The sequence below is a fragment of the Heliangelus exortis genome, chromosome 5 (assembly GCF_036169615.1).
Source record: "Heliangelus exortis chromosome 5, bHelExo1.hap1, whole genome shotgun sequence".
NCBI lineage: Eukaryota > Metazoa > Chordata > Aves > Apodiformes > Trochilidae > Heliangelus > Heliangelus exortis.
In genome coordinates this window covers 37,254,968-37,273,795 of record NC_092426.1, presented here as the reverse complement: position 1 = coordinate 37,273,795, position 18,828 = coordinate 37,254,968, and the positions used below count along the sequence as shown (strand labels likewise).

General features: G+C 42.7%; 1 protein-coding gene across 9 annotated transcripts in view; it reads left to right on the top strand.

The window, feature by feature from the left end:
* Positions 1 to 18,801, top strand: part of MAPKBP1 (mitogen-activated protein kinase binding protein 1) — a 106,790-nt gene extending 87,989 nt beyond the window's left edge. For 5 of the 9 annotated variants that reach the window (XM_071744666.1, XM_071744667.1, XM_071744665.1 and 2 more), the window contains 10 exons: positions 96 to 145; positions 634 to 864; positions 2,369 to 2,538; positions 4,111 to 4,256; positions 4,766 to 4,936; positions 6,002 to 6,080; positions 7,635 to 7,945; positions 8,661 to 9,719; positions 12,842 to 12,927; positions 13,941 to 18,801. In XM_071744666.1, the coding sequence (XP_071600767.1) occupies positions 96 to 145; positions 634 to 864; positions 2,369 to 2,538; positions 4,111 to 4,256; positions 4,766 to 4,936; positions 6,002 to 6,080; positions 7,635 to 7,945; positions 8,661 to 9,719; positions 12,842 to 12,927; positions 13,941 to 14,234 (2,597 nt within the window). In that variant the 3' untranslated portion in view covers positions 14,235 to 18,801. The remainder of the gene's footprint in view (positions 1 to 95; positions 146 to 633; positions 865 to 2,368; positions 2,539 to 4,110; positions 4,257 to 4,765; positions 4,937 to 6,001; positions 6,081 to 7,634; positions 7,946 to 8,660; positions 9,720 to 12,841; positions 12,928 to 13,940) is intronic. The other 4 variants (XM_071744669.1, XM_071744672.1, XM_071744671.1 and 1 more) reach the window with 2 other exon arrangements.
* Positions 18,802 to 18,828: the final 27 nt, after the last annotated feature.

The following is an 18,828-nucleotide window of genomic DNA, read 5'->3' as shown; positions in this document are numbered from 1 at the left end:
TGCTGCCTTTGAGGAAGGATGAGGTAAAAGGTCTTAAAAATGCTGGACTGCTGGCCAAGGATGTCAACTATATGTTTATCTTTTTCCCTTTGCAGATCCAGACCTTACCCTCTCAAGAAGCCTTTCCCACTGGGAGATGAGGAGGGTGAGTTGCTAAACCTTCAAATTTTATTTGTTGTCATAGGCAAACTGGAAAAGAAGTTTTTTTTATCTCTGTAAAGATAGAGATAAAAGCCTAATTCCCACTGGTGGGAAAGGTGCAGCTGCGGTGAGAAACTATCGAGAAGCCTCTCTGTGAAAAATGACTTGAGAGTGGCAAAATATCACCTAGTTTAAGAGACAATTTCACTTGAGGTTTCTGTGTCAGTATCCATCAGAGGTTATGCTTTTACCCTTTCATTTCTGACCTGAATCTCATGTGGTGCTGACCACATACTTGGATACAAGGTACCTAAAGCTCAGTTATCCAAGAAGCAGGAACAAAAGCGTCATCTTTAATCGATGCCTTATGATTAAAAGATTAATTTAAAGCTGCCTCACGGACAGCTTTAGGGATTGAACTGTGTTTTCTTTCCTCTTGTTCCTTCAGCAGAACTCAGCCCCTAAGACTCCCTCTCTTTCCATTTTCTCCAGGCCAAAGAGATAGCAGCAATCCAGCGCTCAGAGGCACCGATGGCCAAGCTGCCCCGGCAGCGCGGGCGCTGGTCCCAGCCTCCCAGCAACATCGAGATGACAGTGAAATCCATGCTGGATCTGCGTCAGTTGGAGTCTTTCTCTGTCTCCCGTTCTCCCAGTCGAGATTCCCTGTCTCAAAACAGCAATGGGGATGACAGAGAAGACCAGGCAGATCTTCCTGTGCACAAAGTAAGGGCAGTACGAGGAGGTGAATCTACTCCGAGTGCATCTCTCCTGCCTCTGTTTATCATTGCCTGGTTTTCTTGCTACCTGATGCCATTCTTATATCTCTAAATGCCTTCTCAGAAACCTGTTTAGATAACTCTTCTGTAGGTGCTTCTGTAGTGCTTCTGCAGCATCTGAACCTGCCATCTTATAGCAGACCCTGGAGAGGATCAAGGTTTCCTTCCAATGACAGGGAAGAACTCATGTTTTCTTTCATCCCTTTGATTATTCATGGCAAAAACAAACTGAGAAGCTGAGCTTGGAATTATGGATGTGGACTTGATTACCTGTTAGTTCACTCTGCTGGGGTGCAATTTTTGGCTCCAGTAGCCACTGGAATGTGGCTCATATGAAGCCCTTAGGAGCTGTGCTAGATTATTAGGGTCTCTTTAATCTTTGTATTGATGGGTCACAACAAGTAATGCATTCTCATACCTCAGAAAGCTAATGCCAGTTTTCCAGTAGCAGTCTGTCCTGGTGCCTAACATCATTAGAGTTTTTCCTTCCTTTTTAACTGTGTGACTGAGAAGAGGATTTGGCTCACTGCATGGAGTAAATCAGTGTTTTTCAGCTGTGGTCCACAGACTTCTCTGAACTGTGTCTGATCTATAAAAGGTAATGGCAGAACCTGCTGACACATGGCTCTATTCTGCATTGGTGAGGCCACACCTGGAGTATTGTGTCCAGTTCTGGGCCCCTCAGTTCAAGAAGGACAGGGAAGTGCTTGAAAGAGTCCAGCGCAGAGCTACTGAGATGATGAAGGGAGTGGAACATCTCCCTTATGAGGAAAGGCTGAGGGAGCTGGGGCTCTTTAGTTTGGAGAAAAGGAGACTGAGGGGTGACCTCATCAATGTTTTCAAATATGTAAGGGGTGAGTGTCAGGGAGATGGAGTTAGGCTTTTCTCAGTGGTGACCAGTGATAGGACAAGGGGTAATGGGTGTAAATTGGAGCATAGGAGGTTCAAGTTGAATATCAGAAGAAATTTTTTTACTGTAAGGGTGACAGAGCCCTGGAACAGGCTGCCCAGGGGGGTTGTGGAGTCTCCTTCACTGGAGACATTCAAAACCCCCCTGGACACGTTCCTAGGCGATGTACTCTAGGGGGCCCTGCTCTGGCAGGGGGGGTTGGACTAGATGATCTTTCGAGGTCCCTTCCAACCTCTAGGATTCTATGATTCTATGATTCTATGATTATGCTCCTGATGCATGGTCAGAGAGGGATGGAGAGTCCAGTACTTTACCAGAGAATTTTAGGGAGCTGCAAACAGGAAACAAAATCAGAAACTACAGCCGTAGTCTGTCCTGTTTGGTAACTAAGGAAACAGGAAAGACATAGGAGTGTTGTGTTTTCTCATCTCAGATTTCAGATCATTTCTGTGCTGTAATGCACACTTTCTAGCTCTGAGCAGCACTTGATGACTTAAGGAACACCACTGGTAACATCCAGTTTTCTCTCTTTTTAAACCAGGTTAGCAGCTCAGTACCTCCTCAAGATAACCAGACCTGTGTGAGACCTCAAGTGATTCGGCTTGTGTCCTGTGAAGAGGAGATTTTCTCTCAGGAACTGGAACCTTCTGAGAGTGAGGAGTGTGTAATCTACCCTGAGCAAGATGAAATCCATCCAGCAGACCCTAGCAGGTTAAAAATAAGCTCTCTGCTGAGACATTTCTGGTTTAGTTTGCTTGCAGCTTGTGTGGTAACTTGGGTGAGCTGACTTACTGTGTGACTGATGCCAGGCATGTTTAATGGAGAGCTTTATGCCAGCTTGATGCTAAAGGAATTTGAAACTAAGACAGCACCATTAAAATAATCCTTCCTCTGAGGAAAATTCACATTAGCAGCCTCCTCCAAATTTTTTTTTTGTTGAATAAATAAGTTAGGAGTAACCTTTTTGCTTTCTCCCTTATCTGGATTGAAATAAGTGAGGGAAAACCTGGAAGCTGGAAAACCACCCAACAGTGACATGTGAAATATCTGCCCAGAAGAAATGATGGAACACTATTACTTATGACAATTTCAAATCTAATTGGACAAAAACTGAGCAAATGTAGACTCTGATGACCCTTGCATGGGAACTAGAATGGCTTGCATGCTATAGATGAAACTGAAAAGGACACTGGAGACAGTGGAGATCTTTTATCTTCCTCTGCTGTTTATTCTGTTTGCTTACCTCACTCAATTTTCTTTCTGTTCTCCATTTCTTTTCTTCCCTGAATGCTATTCTTCCCTTCTCCTCTTAACCTGATGCTAAGATCTTTTTCATTTCCTCTGTGTCCTCCTACTCTGTTACTAAGAGTGGGCTTTGGACTGTCTTTTATGCAAGAGTGCATGCCAAGATTTTGTGGTTGGAGCTGCTAGGATTCTCCTAGTTTCTCTTTTTTTGCATTTTTTTTTTTTTTGTTAGAAAACTTGGACAGAGTAGACCCATGTGCTGCTCTATTAAGTAAGAAAGGGGGGAGTTCTGGTGATTTTGGATATAGGTTGTACACATCTCAAAGTATATAGAGTTTGCAAGCTGCCAGGGGTGAGTGAGTGACAAACGCATCCATTGGGTGACTTCTACATCCTACCTTGCTTTGAAGTACATGTGAAACCAGAGTTTTTTCCAAAGTGGAAAACTGAAATCCTCAGGTAACAGGCAAAAAATTAGTGCTGGTGTCTTTTGACAAGATAGGACTCATGAAATCAAAACAGAAATCAGGACCCCTGTCCTCCAATATTGTATTTTTATACAATGTTCTTCAGTAAATTATTCTTGCTCAGACCCAGAATCTGCTCTGTTTTTCAACACAGAAGTTGTCCAAAGAAGTGGGGCATAACCATAATCTATGGCAAATGAGTTTCTGTGTTTCAGGTAGAGGCCTTTTTTCATGATGTAGACCTCTACATTTGTTCCTCACCTGTGCTGAATATAAAGCCAGGGCTGTGCTGGTGCCTGGTGATCATGAGAAACAGACAACACCCATAAAATCAGACAGTCCCCTTGAGACTTCACTGTCCAAGCTTAATGAAATGCAAAAATGTATATGTATATATATATATATATATATATAATGGTAAGAGAAATCAACTTGTTCCATTTAAAGCCTTACTTCTGTAAGCAAAGGTGTTACTAAGACAGGTAAGGCCTTATGAAAGTTAGAAAATGGTTCTTTACATGTAAAATAATTATCTCCTCTAGTGCTGTATCTTTTCCTGTCTTTCTTGTAGTGAGTTCCAGGTAAAGGCATTGCCCCATGGGAAGCTGAGTAGAGGTTATCAGAGTAATGGATGCCCAGACAAACACAGTCCTGACAGTGCCTGCTCTGTAGATTACAGCAGCAGTCGTCTGTCCAGCCCAGACCATCCCAATGAAGGTAAAATGTGAAGGCATTATAAGTTTATATTGTGATGTGGAACACTGCAGAAACTTGCTGGGGTGATTCTGTGCTATGCTTGTCAATTGTTGGCCTGACCTCTAATACTTGATATTATTTTTGATATATTGATACTTGATATTTTTGATTGATGTTGATACTTCATGAGGTCACACTCATGTTAGTATTCCCAGTATTGCTGTGGAGGCTCAGGTGTGTCTGAACAGGCCCTTCAGTGAAGCCACCCTAGAGAAGGGAACTGGTTAAAGTGCACTTTCCCTGTGTGCCTTTGGCTTTTTTCTGCTTTGTTAGGTAAGGAAGCAGGTTTAGTATTGGTATTAGTATTAAATGGCAGACTAGAGAAAAACATTTAATGTTGACTAACTTTTGCTTTAACCTTCTAGCTTCAATTTAGTGGGTTTTTCTGAATATTTTTTTAACCTGGCTAATGTTACTGTGATTATACAGCATTGTTTGGGTTTTTTTTTTTTTTTTTTGCCTTTTCCCAGATTCTGAAAGCACTGAGCCCCTAAGTGTGGATGGCATCTCAGACCTGGAGGGAGAAGAAGGAGAGGAGGACGTGGGCACCAGCATGGCAGAGGGAGAAGTCCCCCAGGCACCTGATCAGGAGAAATTTCTCAAACAGCATTTTGGGACACTGAGCAGCACTGATAGAAAAGGTACTGCTCTCTGCTTGTGGTTTGGGGTAGGAGAGGGGCTTCGTGAGGTCACTCCAGATTTAACACTTGGATAAATCAGATCAGGCTACAAAGTTCTGCAAGGCTTTCCTGGCTGTGTGTGTACCAGGGAGCAAAAATGGGGAATCAGTGAAGAGAGGGCCCTTAAAGATCACAGAATCATAGAATGGGCTTGGTTGGAAGGGACCTCAGAGATCATCAAGTCCAACCCTTGATCCACTCCCGCTGCAGTTCCCAGCCCATGAGCACTGAGTGCCACATCCAGGCTCTTTTGAAATATCTCCAGGGATGGAGAATTGGTCTGTGTGTAACTGGGTTTGAGAATGGGGTCTGTGTGTGGATGAGAGTGGTGTCTGTATCAGTTTGGATTAAGTATTGCCCCTGAAATCCTGAAGAGTTTTTCTCTTGTTCTGGAACTACTTTTTCCTGTTGTGTATGGAGGTATTAACTGTGTTCACCACCACCCCTCTCTCCCCACAGCTGACATGTAGTGGCCTCTAGTGGTGCATTAAGGCACATCAAATGTCACAAAAGAAAAGGCTGAAGTGCTGGGTGGAGGGAGAGAATAAGAAGAGCCATCAGTAGCAAAGGAGCTGGTTAGTCTTTATCGACCAGCTCCAGAACAAAGCCTGTCTTTTAGAATTGATAATGGTTGTAGGCAGCAATATCCATGTGAGTTGTTTGGTTTTGTTGTGTGTTTTGGTTTTTTGTTTTTTTTTTTTTCCTTCTCCTTTGGTTGGTTTGTTTTCTGCTTTGATGCCAGTGCCTCCCAGTGCTACAGGCAGGACAGGACACAAAGGAAAGCGAAAAAGGAGGAGGCATATCCTTAGGGAGAAGTAGCAGTTTAAGGCAGAGTAATCTAAGTAGAATAGAGAAGGCAAAGCCAATTAAATTATGTAATTCCCTGTGGTGTTAGTTCAAAAAAATCCCCTTAGATGTGGGGACGCATTTGCTAGTTTCTGTGATAAGAAAATGTATGTTTCAGAATATTTGTTCTGTAACTAAACTGATCCTTTTTTTCTCTCCCCTTTAACCAAAAAATTTTAGGTGGCTCATGTAGGAATCTGGAAAGAACTGAAACCCACAGCATTTCTTCTCGTTTTCTTTCCCAGTGCCCGGCTCTCAGGTATGGCTCTGTTTGTTTGGAGTATTTCTGTTTGTTTTTACTGCTGTGAGGAGGTCTCCTGCCTGGTCCTGGGTCAAAGGAGTTGTGCAAACTTCTGGCCTTGGTGTGCCTAAGCACAGTGAAGTGTTAGCATAGCACCTAGCAGGCTCTTTGCAGACCCTTGTGATTTTAACAGGCCATCCTGTGTTGCTTTAGCTGTTCTATTTCTCTCTAAAGTAACACTGCTGGTTTGGTTTTTTTCCTCTTTCAACAGTGTGCCTGTTTCATGATTAATGCCTTGGTTGATAAAGCCAGAGGAATTGCTAATTATCTAATTCACACTTTGCTGTTTATGCTCTGCTTATTCTTTTGCATTTCATTCAGCTTGGACAATGAAAGTAGGCTTGTCAACTTTTCCTTTGTTTTACAGTCCTTTCTTATTCAGCTTTGTTTCTCCCATTTCTTTGTTTCTTCCCATGGCTTCACAGGGTGTTCTGGTGTCTCATATAAAGCACCATAGGGATATTATTCTTCAAAAAAACCCCTCAATCCTAAAGCACCCTGAAGGACTCTCCAAGCTGTTTCTCTTGTTGTATGTATATATATAAAAATAATCCCAACAAAACAAAGAAAGAAGCAAAAAACCCAAAGAAAAAAACGGGGTAATTTTTTTTATTTAGATTCAGAGATGGTCAAAACAAACAAAAACTCCTCTATTCCCTTAAAATGACAACCTGGAATCTCAGCTCAAATTAATTTCACTGTATAGGACTGAGCAGATTTGGGTACATCTTCTGTGGTTCACTGGCTGTGCCTGGATTCACCACGTTAGGGAAAATTTCTTGTCATTGGTATTCAGTTGCTGTTGCTGCTGTCAGGAGTGCCTCAGTCTGTCTCACGTGGGGACTGTGTGTTTGGGGAGAAAGTCAGTGGTCAGCTGAGCTTCTGGAGAGTTGCAGTGGTGAGTGAAGGAAGCCAGTGGTGCTCTAGAGATCTGACATATGAGAAGTAGTTTTAGCTTATGAAAAAACTTAGAGCTTTTCATCTATTTGGCTGTTCAAACAGGTCAGGTGGAAAGCTGCTTTTCTTCCAGAGTAAGTCTACTGGTCTGAAGTAGAGAGGAAGAAGAAATCAAGCTTCCCTCTTGAAGATACTGACCAGCTTTCCTAGTAATTATGCTTTCATAATATTAGGAAAGTGTAATTTTTTTCTCTTAGGGTATCTTAAAATTGAAAAGATTTTATGACCTGAGAGAAAAGACCTGACCTGACTTTGCCCAGTCTTCCCTCTTCCTGGAATTTTTCCTTCTCTTCTTACCTCTTACAGTGTTTCCCCTGGAAACAATGACCCAGTGCTATCTGTGATCACACAGCCTAAGGTCAAATGCCTGAAGATCAGTGCTTCCAGAGATGAGTATAATGAGTGGTAACAGCCTAGGGGATTTTTGACTTCAAAAAATTAAAAATATGGATAGGGAAACGTTCATTATCCTAAAGAAACTGGCTTAATGAGTGTGCCTGTTTGTCCAGGGCAACGTACTGGTGTTAACTGGGTTTTCTTTATCCTGTTCTCTAGGCGACTGTCACTCTCTTCATCAAATCTGGTACTGGATTCAAAGCCCTTTGAGCCACCAACCCAGACCAATCAATTTACAGCAGACCTGCTGAAAAAAGACAGCAGCCATCCTGATGATGCACTGGAGACCACTCAGCTCCTGGAGAGTGTAAATTCAAACCGGGCTCTTTGTGTCCAGAAAAAACGCAGATCAGCTTTGGAGGCAAGCAGAGTTGGGATGGCTCCAGGAAGGGTTATTCCATCCTTTCCAGAAGGCCCTGTGAATACTGGGATGAGAAAATCACAGTCAGTTCATGACCTCGTTCATGAGGGTAAGGACACAGGGTGGAATGATGGTATAAACCTGAGAATGAAATGGGGAGATTGAGACATTTAAATGATGCTTATATCTTTCTGCATTCTGAGCTAGAGGCTTTGCATGTCTTCTAACTCTTAGCCTGTCAAGGGAAAATATTTTTAATCCATAATGCAGATGCTGATCTCATAATTGCCAGTCTCTGATATCTGTTTGTCAGCTGTGGGAGGAGAAATGCCAAGGGTAAAATGAACTTGGCTGCTCTAGGCCAAGACTGAAGCTTCCCAGTGTGGGGAAGAGAGAAGGAGGGAAAGAGGAGTTAGTAAAATTATTGTATCCGTGCACTTTGTGTGAAAGAACTCCATTTCTGAATCAGTCAGCTTAGGAACCATTAATAATCCCTCAGTTAGTTTAAAAAAACTCAATCTTATCACTGCAACATCATATATTATTTTTGCCTCTTTCCTCTGGCCTGTCAGTGGTCACAGTGGTCTGAGGTCTTTAAGAACAAGTCTCTCTCATCAGGTCAGCAGCAATGTCTGATCTGGATAAGGGATGGGTGAAAGAGAAAGCTGTTGAGGTGATGTTACCCTGAAGCTGTGGTTCTGTGCAGCTCTCTCAGAAGTTGAGCTGAGGCACGTGGGCTGGAGCAGCCCTGTCACTTTCCAGTTTTGGAATTCATTGCAGGCTCTTGTCTATTTTTGGCATGTTTGTCTGTTTAATTTTCACAGATAAGGGTCCTGGAGTGATATCCTCTGCCAAGCAGCGTCCTCATACTCTTTTGGTGGTTGAGAAGGATCCCAGACCTAACAATTGCAGGGTGTTATCAGCCAGTATGTTGAAGATGGATGGATCTGGTGCTCTGCTGGCCAAAGATGTCAGGGCTGCAAAACCAAAGTCCTACATGAATCCCACAACCAGCTTCCGGGCTAAGATGTCAAGGAGTGTATCTGTAGGGGAAAATCTGTACCTGGGTTACTCCACTGAAATGTTGACTGATGGGAGAACTAGTCCTCCAGTGGCAGAGAAGACACAGTCTAGTTCCACAACAGATGCTGAGAAGATGAAGCTACCAGTGAAAGAAAATGCTCCAGTGAAGCCAGCACTTCAGCCAGTTGTAAACTGCTCATCTCCCAAGTCCTTCCACAGCAAGTTGGCATCATCCAACCGAGCACATCTGATTCTTGACATTCCCAAGCCATTGCCTGATAGACCCACACTGGCCTCCTTCTCACCCACTACCAAATCAAAAACCCTGCTTGAGCCACAGTCTCCACAGTCTCCTGCTGGGCCCTGTAAAAAGAAACCCTCTTTTCCTGAGGTCCGAGCCACCAAAAAGGAGACTCAAAATGCTGTCTCTTTGGTTCCTGGTAGAGAGATCCCAGCAGGACTTGCTAAGGAGAGCCCAGTGGAGAGTCCAGTCTCAAGGACAGTTTCCCAGGATGAGCCAGGGGTCACTAACCCAAAACTGAGGGATTTGTCAGAGGGCTGGCACCTCAGGTCTCCTGAAGGCACGCTGAGGTGCAGGGAGAAGATCACCGGCATCGCCTGCGTGCTGGAGAATCAACCTGGACTTTGCCCTCTAGACCCCATCAGGCCGAGGTCTCCCACAGCTCTCACTGCCTCAGCACAGGTCTCAGGTGTGCATGGATACCCACCTCTTATCTTCCCCCTTCTGTCTTCTGTCTTTGTGAACCGCCTCACGATCCCATCACATTTCTTTACGTCCAGCTTCTGGCCTGTCTCGTCCTGTCTGCACCTGTCTCGTTCCATAAGCCATCCTCTCAATGGTGAGACACTTCTTCAACCTAACATCTTCTCAGTCTTTAGTTTCCATTTCCTCTGGGTCTTGTGTCTTAGGGTCCTTTTTAGCTAAGTGTTCCGTAGACCTCAGCACTCTCACGTTTTTAGTCACGTGATTACGTGCGGGTGTAAATGAAATATTTTAATATTTTTCTAGTCAATGCTTAGAGCTGATGTGCTGGGAATCCCCATGTGAGTGTGTGTAAACATCCCCCACATCCATCTCCAAGCTTGTCTGACCAGCAGATGAAGGCACAGGCTGAACCTAACAAACACAGGTACCAGTGACAGTGAGGTTCTGCCAGGCAGCTCAGGCTTTACTGTGTTAATGTGCAAGTGTGCAGATTCCAGAAGGGTTTGAATACAGTTTTCCCACGTGAGATAGGGCTTTGAACAGCACGAGTTCCTTGCTGTAGACACCTGTAGCAGCAAAAAAATCCCTGTGGTGCCATCACCCTGCTTTGAGGACACCTCTGCAAACTGGTATGCAGCACACATGCTGGCCCAGCCTTTGCATTTAAGCATAAAGAGCATGAATGAATCTGTTAATTATTTCTAGTCTGGAGGAAAAGCTACAAGGTGGGAACCTGTTTTACCTGCTGGAATCAGCTTTTGAATGTGTTACAGGCCCTAGTTTTAGGTCCTTCAGTCAAATGAAAACTAGCAGGGAATTTCAAACTGAAGCAAAAATCCTGCCCTCCGAGTCAGGAAAACCACCAGTTTTTCTTTTGAAAAGGGTTTTTTTCCTTTGTGTCACAACCTGAAAAGGAATGTACCTTCCTGAAATCCCCAGCAGAGTCATGAGTCGAAGCTGCACTGATACCTTGTGCTTCCAAGGGACTGTACAGTGCATACTTTTTAATCCCTTTTGCTATGTTGTTCCTATTCATATTTGAGAAGGGACATCTCTGTAATCTTCTGATCAATTGCTTTTCTTTCTGTGGTGCCAGGCTGCTCCGTGCAGTGTTGAAGTGCAATATTTCCACACCAAAGCATTGCAGAGGGGTAATCAGGCTTTGATGCACTATTATTTCTAGAAGGATCAAATGCCCTAAGACTGAAGCACTCTTGTGTAAAATAAGAAATGTGATGTTTTGTCTGAGGGACCTGCTGTTCTTTTATCATAGGGTGGCTGCTGTGTAAGACATTGAGTGCATCTAAAACTTTCAGACCCTACCCCTGCAAGGGTGAGGTTTCCTCCAAAAGCAGATGCACCCTGGAGCCATGGAATTAATTACATTCTACAGCAGAGAAGTAACAGTCCAGTTGTCTGTAATTTTTAAGCTGAGGTTTGTCTTTTAGACTTGAAAATTAATGTACACAGCACTGGTTTTGGTAGGTTGCTAGGAATCTTTATTTGCAGAATAATCACAGTGCAATTTTTTTTTCCCCAGCAGTGATTATTATATTTTTAAAGCAGCTCCCAATACATAGAATACCCTGACAGAATATTTAGCTGCATTGTTTATTTAGTTAGGATGATTTAGCACAGTGGATTCCCAACAATATTTTTTTTGCCTCAGCAGACAGCTGTCAGTCTTCAGCTTCTTGCAGACCATATTTCCCAATTTTTTTAGTCACAGATGCCAGAGAAGCTGTTTAGATTGAAGTTGGCTGTTGCTGTGAACAATTTACTGTGCCTTCTATGGATCATAGCATAGCCATGTAGATTAGAACTGTAGGGTTGACAGGGACCTGTTCTGCTTCTGACCTGCTCTGTGACTCTGGGTTTCCACTAATTTTTCTGTTCTTCCATTTTCCTGCCTGTATAACATCTGCAGATAGAGACATAATTGTTTTTGTTGAAGCATTTTGACATCTACAGTTAAAATGCTGTAGATATGCTTCATACTGCTGCTATGTTTAATAGTCTATATTTAATATTCTCTGCTGGTTTCTGAAAGAGCTTGGCTCTGCACACCCAAGAGACATAAAATGCCTGTTAGTCAAGCATTTATGTTATGCTTGTGACCTTTTTTCAGACTGGAGACCAGCACAAAAAGCATGATCAAAGGACAGAGGGGAAAAAAAATAGAAGCAAAAACTAATAGGGAAAAAAAAAAATAATAAAAAAAAAAGAGGCAAGAATCTGCACTGAAGTCAGACTCTACACAGTTGGGTGGTCTGGGAATCAAAAATGCAGATGGAAGGATTTGTTTCTATCCCTTTGCTCCTCCAGATGTGTTTGTTTATGTGTAAATAGATGTTTTTCTAGCTGTATTTGTTTATACATCATTTATATGTATCCATAAAATTAACTAAGGTCCCTTCCAGCCTATTCAGAGGTGATGTTCTTAATATTGCAGAAATAATAGTGATAATGTGATCAAGTTTTACTTTTAGGTAGCTAAAGGAAGTTGAATGGCCTTTTCCAGACCTTTGCAAATGGAAGATAACTGCAGTTTGTGTGTGTGTCTTATGTCTCTGTTCATGGTTTATGTCTTAACTCATGAAAGTGTTTATTTTATTAAAACACTGCAGGCCTTCATCTCTGATTCTTTGGTGGGCATAGGCAGAAAAAGGTGTCTTTCAGTTGCTTGCTTTTATTTTTCACTTTCAGTTGTGGTGTATCCTGGGTTGCTCAGAAAAGTGATGCTTTTGTGACTGAGTATTTTGTCAACACTCCTCTGGACCTCAGTACCCACTAGAGAACACTAATAATTCAGTATAAGGCTGAGGGGGAGCATGTAGATTTCTAACCAGGTGGAGGTTAAATTAGAAGCTCCTCAGATCAGTCCTTTTTGCCACGGGAAACCTTCTTTCCAACTTGACTTTAAGTGACAACGGACTGGGCAATCTGTGCCTGTCCTTGACTGTAACAAAAATATGCAACCTGGGAAAAAACATTGCTGACTTTGGAGAGGTCAAAGACTGGAAAATAATAATGTTTGAACCAGCAGCACCTCTAGGTAGTATGAAGGAAAGCTCTTGTAGAACTTGGCTGTTTAATTGCCTCAAACCAGCCGTAAAAATTGAATAAGAAGCGCACGTGGTCTTTCAAGTATATACTAAAAAACCAGTTTTCTTACCCAACTGTGAGACTGCAGATATTGGAGTGTGTCTGTGCTTTAGTTTGGTTTTTTTTTTTTTATTCTTTCTTCCCCTTCAGACTCGTGCATCAGCATAGAGCAGTGTGAGCACGTGGTGTCTGAGCTGCAGGACAGCATGCGCAAAGCCCTTCACCTTTACCGCCTGGTGAGTGACCTCTCAGAGCTGGGCTCTGTGACAGCAGGTTGGCTGTACAGCCCCTGGGCACTGCATGTATCAATATATTTCTTCCTCAAAGTGTATAATTCTGAATATATTTCTGGCTCAGGGTGTTCTCTTCACTTGGGTGTTCAGTGTCACGAGTTAGCTGGTTGTTCACTTGACAGCAGCTTAAGCTTTAACTCAAAAGTGAGGAAGTCCTGGTTTCCAACTGTTGGATTTTCCAGTGGCTTGCTGTGGTATTCTGATTAACTTTTCAATTAATTCTCAGCTTTTCAGTCAGTTTAGCCTATCTGTAAATGAAAGATAACAGTATGCCATTTTTCTAAGCGATATTAGGGAATTAGTGTGTATTTATACATTGCTTCAGAGATACAAAATATTCCAGGAGCTTTAAGTTTTATAATCTCCATCTGTTCTGTTTTGAATGCCTGGGAAAAGGATTAGCAAATGTGAGTTACCATAGGAATCCAGCTGTGACAGGAAACATGCAGCACTTTTCTGTTTCTCTCACTGCCAGACCAGAGTTACTTGCAGAGCAATACAGCAGCTCTTAATTTCTTTGCTTAGCACTGATCTGTCAAGTCTTGTGTAATGAGTGTGAAACTTCCACACAGGGTCCTCTGCAGCTCATTAGCTTTCTGACCCTGCTCTGTTCCTGTGATCAGCTGCATCTGGCAGACAGGAAGAGAAGGAGGCTGGAGCCCTGTGCTGCAGCTGGGAAACAGCATCTCCTTAGGCCCAGGATAAGGGGAACACTACTTGAAAATGTGCTTCCCATTTCTATCCTTCTGGAGAAAAGCCTCTGGATTTTGTGTGACTATCAGTACTGCAGGCATGCCCTGCTATATGACTATGTTGGCAGTCTCAAATGTTGAAGAAAAGGATGCTTGAGTGGTCTGCAAATCTTCATGGCTTCACTTCCCTAAAGGTCTGAAACTTAGTGTGTGCTCTGTCTAAACCCCAATGCATTCTTCTTTCTTTTCCCTCTCTCTTTTCAGGTGTTAAATGATACAGAGTCTTCTACTGACAAAGACAAAATAGCAGGCCTCTTGACAGAAACATTCTCCTCAATGAAGAAAGAATTGGACTCTCTGAAGGATGAGGAAGAGCTTCCAAAGGTTAAAGAGGTACTGGCAAAGCCCCAAGATAGCACTAGCCCACTGACTGAGGGATGTGGTGCCAACCTACCAAGTCCCAAGAGTTTGGGACATGAGCAGACTCTGGCTTTGCTGGAACAGTACTCAGAGCTATTACTACAAGCTGTGGAACGACGCATGGACAAAAAACTCTAAGAGGGGTGGCTTTCAGGTGTTTGTTAATACACAGAATTAATCCCAAGAAGAGGACCACAGAGAGAGCTTCAGATGGAAACTATCATTGCACTGGGCTAGGGCTGGTGGAGCAACCTTTATAAGCTGATTTCCTCAGGCCCCTACAACTGACTTGCTCTAATTCTTAGCAATGTGCTGGCCACACTTTTAGTAATTTTTTCCCCCCCATGGTCTTCAACTTCCTGTCTCTAGACAAAGTCTTGAAAGAGGAGTTTGGAGAAGATGCCATGAAATTTCTTCATAGCCAGGAGGTCAGGATGTTTGGCACATAAAGAAACAAAGAAAATCCAGTTTATCCAAGAAATTCTGAACTGCTGACTAAATACAAAGGAGTCCAAGTGAAGCCAATCCCTTCTTCTCTAAGGCTTCATGAGAATCAAGAAGCAGACTTTTTATGGGTTTATTTATTAATTTATTTTTCTGACTGTTGGTCTACGTCACGTTTGTGGCTGTTACCTTTGTCTTTTAACAAAAACTGTCAATCCCTTTGCCATATCCCAGCGAGAAACAATCTCTGTATTATAAACCTCCAACAGGGAGACAGGCTGGAGTGTCTGTGCAATTAATGAACTGTTTTCTGCTTAAATTTTGTCTTGCTGTTCTTTCTTTTCCTGCCTTAGTTTTGTTACCTGGAGTCATCCTATTGTTGTCATGACAACCCTGTCTGTTTTTCTCTAGTTTCAAGAGAGTCCCCACACTGTATTTTAGCTGTATTTACCTCCAGAGGAAGGCTCTGCAAACCTTGGACCATACTTTAGCTATTACTTAATGAATTCAGTAGTGGTAATTGGATGTTATATTGATATTTCAGACTGGGTTTTCTGCAGATGTTTTTTAAATGGGATTTAGACGCAAATATGAAAGTTTTTTTTCAGCCACCTTTCATATTTAGGAATTGGATATTGACTTTGATGCTCTCATGACTGGGAAATCTGAGGTGGTGATTTATTTGTTGAGAAATGACATAGAAATGCTGGTTTCCAGCTCTTACAGTGTAACCCTGGATTTGAGAGATGTTCAGTGCAACGGCTCATCCTTGTCTTTTGTTCATTTTACTGTGACAGAAAAATGTTTTCTTCTTGTTTTTCCAGGAAAAGAGAATATTTACATCCCATTTGGATCTCTTAACTTTTGTAAAGCTATTTCAACTACCCACAGAAAATGGTTTCCAAAGAACTTTCAACAAGATAACTTCAGGATGTGATTACCACCACTTACCCTGCCCCTAGCATCTTTGCTTTTTATTAATTTCTTGTCTGAGAAAAAGAAAAACTTCCTTTCCTGCATTTGTGTGTGCAATGCTATTCTCACCCTGTGAAGCTTCTGTAAGGCCATGATAATTAGTGTTTCTTGTGGCTTCACACTGTCCAGTGGTTTATTTTTCTTTCAATGATAAGCTAAGAAAAAATATTTTCAAACTGATTAAATTCTGCATTATCTTCCCCCTAACTCCCACTCCTTTCCACAACGGGGACAGATAAGCAAAATGCTCTATTTCTTCCTCCATCTCTGGTCTGCCTTGTATTTATTTTAAGGCAGAACAGTGTAATCCCAGTTTATAAAACTAATGCAAGCAACAAGCCTTTGGTGAGGGAGAGCCTGGTAGCATCTGTGGAAGCCACTCAGAGGCAACCAGACTGCATTGCTTGATTCCAGAGGCCTGAAGCAATTTTCTTACATTTTACTGTCCTGTCTGTCATGGCTTTGAACTCCTGTGGCACTTGGAAGTGGGATCTGTTGCCTTCTTGTCTTTCTGTGACTGGAGGTCTGCAGTGCAACCTTGTTCTAGTGGGTTGGCCACACTCGTGTAGAATAACCTGTTTTTTCTGAGTAACTCCAGGGTTGAATGATCTGCAGATCTCACTCTCCCTCTAGGAGGTTTGCAGACTGAACAACACTGGCAAGTGTGAGGAGTTCTTAGAAAGCTTTCTGGCTAATTCTACCTGTAATTTAAATCTACCTAATCAGGTTTCAGGTTTCCTTGCTAGCCTTTCCTTCTAGGGGCTTGTACTGAAGAATTAAAAGTGTTACTTTCTAGTCCTGTATCAGCATTGCACTGTGCTCAATCAGCTGTCCCATGCTCAGTCCCATGGGCAGCATCTCTTGCACAGGCAGGTTTTGCAAAGGAAGGCAAGTTGAAAACCAGAGAGGAAATTTCTGGCAGTTTCCTTGAGTGAAAAGGTGTGCTGGAGATGCCGAGTCCAGTGGATGTTTGCAGTCATGTTGGGTATGTGATAGAGACAGTGTGGGTCAAGCTTGCTTTTGTGGTGGTGAATTCCTCTACTTTCAGACTGTGAACACGTGTCCTAGTATGCAGGAAAATTCTTGCTGTGCTGGGGCTACAAGACACTCAGGTAAAATAGCAGTCCCTATCTCTTGGTTCTGGTGAGAGCTGTTTGAGGGCCCTTTATATTGCTTCCCTGTGCAATTTTATTCCATTTTACTATTTAAACTTCGGGATAGTGGCAAAAAAGGTTGGAGATGGTGGTGAGAATGAAATTCCCATGAAGGTAAAGAGTAACAACCAGTGAAGATGACATTGGAGTATGAAACAAAGCTTCTTGGAAATCGGTTGCATGAAGCAAATCTGGTTGGTTTTTGTTTTTTTTTTTAAAGCTGATCCAGAGTGTGTTTTTGCTCTCTGTAATGGGTTGTGCCTGGGGGGCAGCTGCATGCAGGAAACCAGAGGTAAAATCAGATCAGAAGGATGATAAGAGAAGTGTTGGGCAAGTAGATAAGCTGGACAGTGGTTGTGTAGTTTAAAATAAATTAGAATAGTGTATGCAGGAGACACAGGAAAACAGAGTAGTGATAAATCTAGTCTTGGCCTGGAGAATAGCATTTGGCCAATATATGTGAAAGACAGAGTATGGAAAAGCTTCAGGAAAGTAGATTTAGGAGTGAGATGTTGATCTGTAATTGAAGAATAAATAGGAAGAGTTTTGTCTTTAAATATGTGTTATTGGGCCTCTTGTTTCTTTGCTTGCTTTCTCCTAAGCAGCTGTTTTTTTCCTTAAATGGCAAAGTCCTTTGCTGTTTGCCCAAAGCTTGGAGGTTTTGAACTGAGTAGTAGAAGTCCAGTAAAAGAGATGCTGGTGCCACAAGTTTGTTGCTGAGAGAGGTGAGGAGATAATGTTGCATTTTCTGATTTGAGACTGATCTGATTTTTCCCTGCTAACTTCCTGTTGCTGGCAATAGGAGATATTCCTAAAAATTCTAGTTTACATAACAAAGAGAGCATAAATGTGTTGCATTTTGTTGCACCTTGTAAATACATTCCACCACAGGCTGACCATTGAGCCAGGTAGAGAAATACTGAGTAGTAACTGCCTGGGTAGTGAAGAGGCTTGTGAGGGAGGTAATAAGACTTGAGTCCATTCCTCTTACTGGTTTGTGTGGGTGTTAGCATAGGCACAACCAGATACCTGTGTTATGACCAGTTATTTGTTTAACATAAAGCCTGAAAAAATAATTTACCTATCCCCTCAACATGCGTTTTGTCCCCTCCAACCCAACATTCCTGTTGAAAATAAGAATAGTTGTTGGGATTTTTTTTTTTTTTTTTTTCTCTTCATCTTGTAAATAGTATAACTTTGCCTCTGGGACCCCTTGGGTCATTCTTGAGCCCTCTGAACTGTAGGAAGAGCTACAACCTGAGAGGGCAGGGTAACACCATCCCTCAGCATCCCCCAGGAGCTGTGTTTATCCTACCTCCTCTCTCAGGTTGTCCTCTCCTTTCCTACAACCTCCAAGGTGATGGTTGGGGCAGGGCTTACAGCAGTCCCCTCCCCAGCCCCTGTTTCGCAGGCTCAATGGTGACTCAGAGGAATCGGGACGTTTCATTTGGGTAATAGAACCATACAATTTTTTTTTTTTTTTTTTTGAAGGAATAATATGTATAAAACTATATATAAGAAAAAACGAGAAACAGGTATTTAAGCACCATCAGTAAATTAATGCATGTATACGGTGTCTCCTCTCACCCCAACCCCGCTGGATGTGCGGCATCCAGGATGAAAAATGACAAAAACCTCATTAAAAATCACAGGTCTTAAGCAGCCCCTGAGGGAGCCGGTGCTTCCTTCTCTGGATCGGACCAGCACCTCCCAGGTTTCAGACAGCAAGGGGGGGCGGCTGGGGCTTTATCCCTGCCAGCATCCTGCTGTAGGGCGTGGAGAAAGGGAGGAGGGGGCTGCGTGGGGCCATAGGAATAAAAGCCATGAGGAGCCGTGTCCGCTCCGCACTTCTGGGCTCCCCGACACTGCCCCTGTGTCCTGCACCCCTTAAAAACAAACAAAACCAACCCAAAACAGCGACAACAAAAAGATCCTTTCCCCGCTTTATTTATAAATGCTTGGTTTTATACTTTCTGGCTTGAGGTCAAATAATCTTTTTAAAAAATGTCTTTTTTTTTTTTTTTTTTTTTTTTTTGCACTGTGAGGCTCCCTCGGCGAGCGGTTTTTAACTCTGTATCCATTTGTACTCCGTGTCTTCAACTGTTTCAAATAAAAATGTGAGCATTTGTTAACTCAGATGCGCTTGACCTGCGCCATCC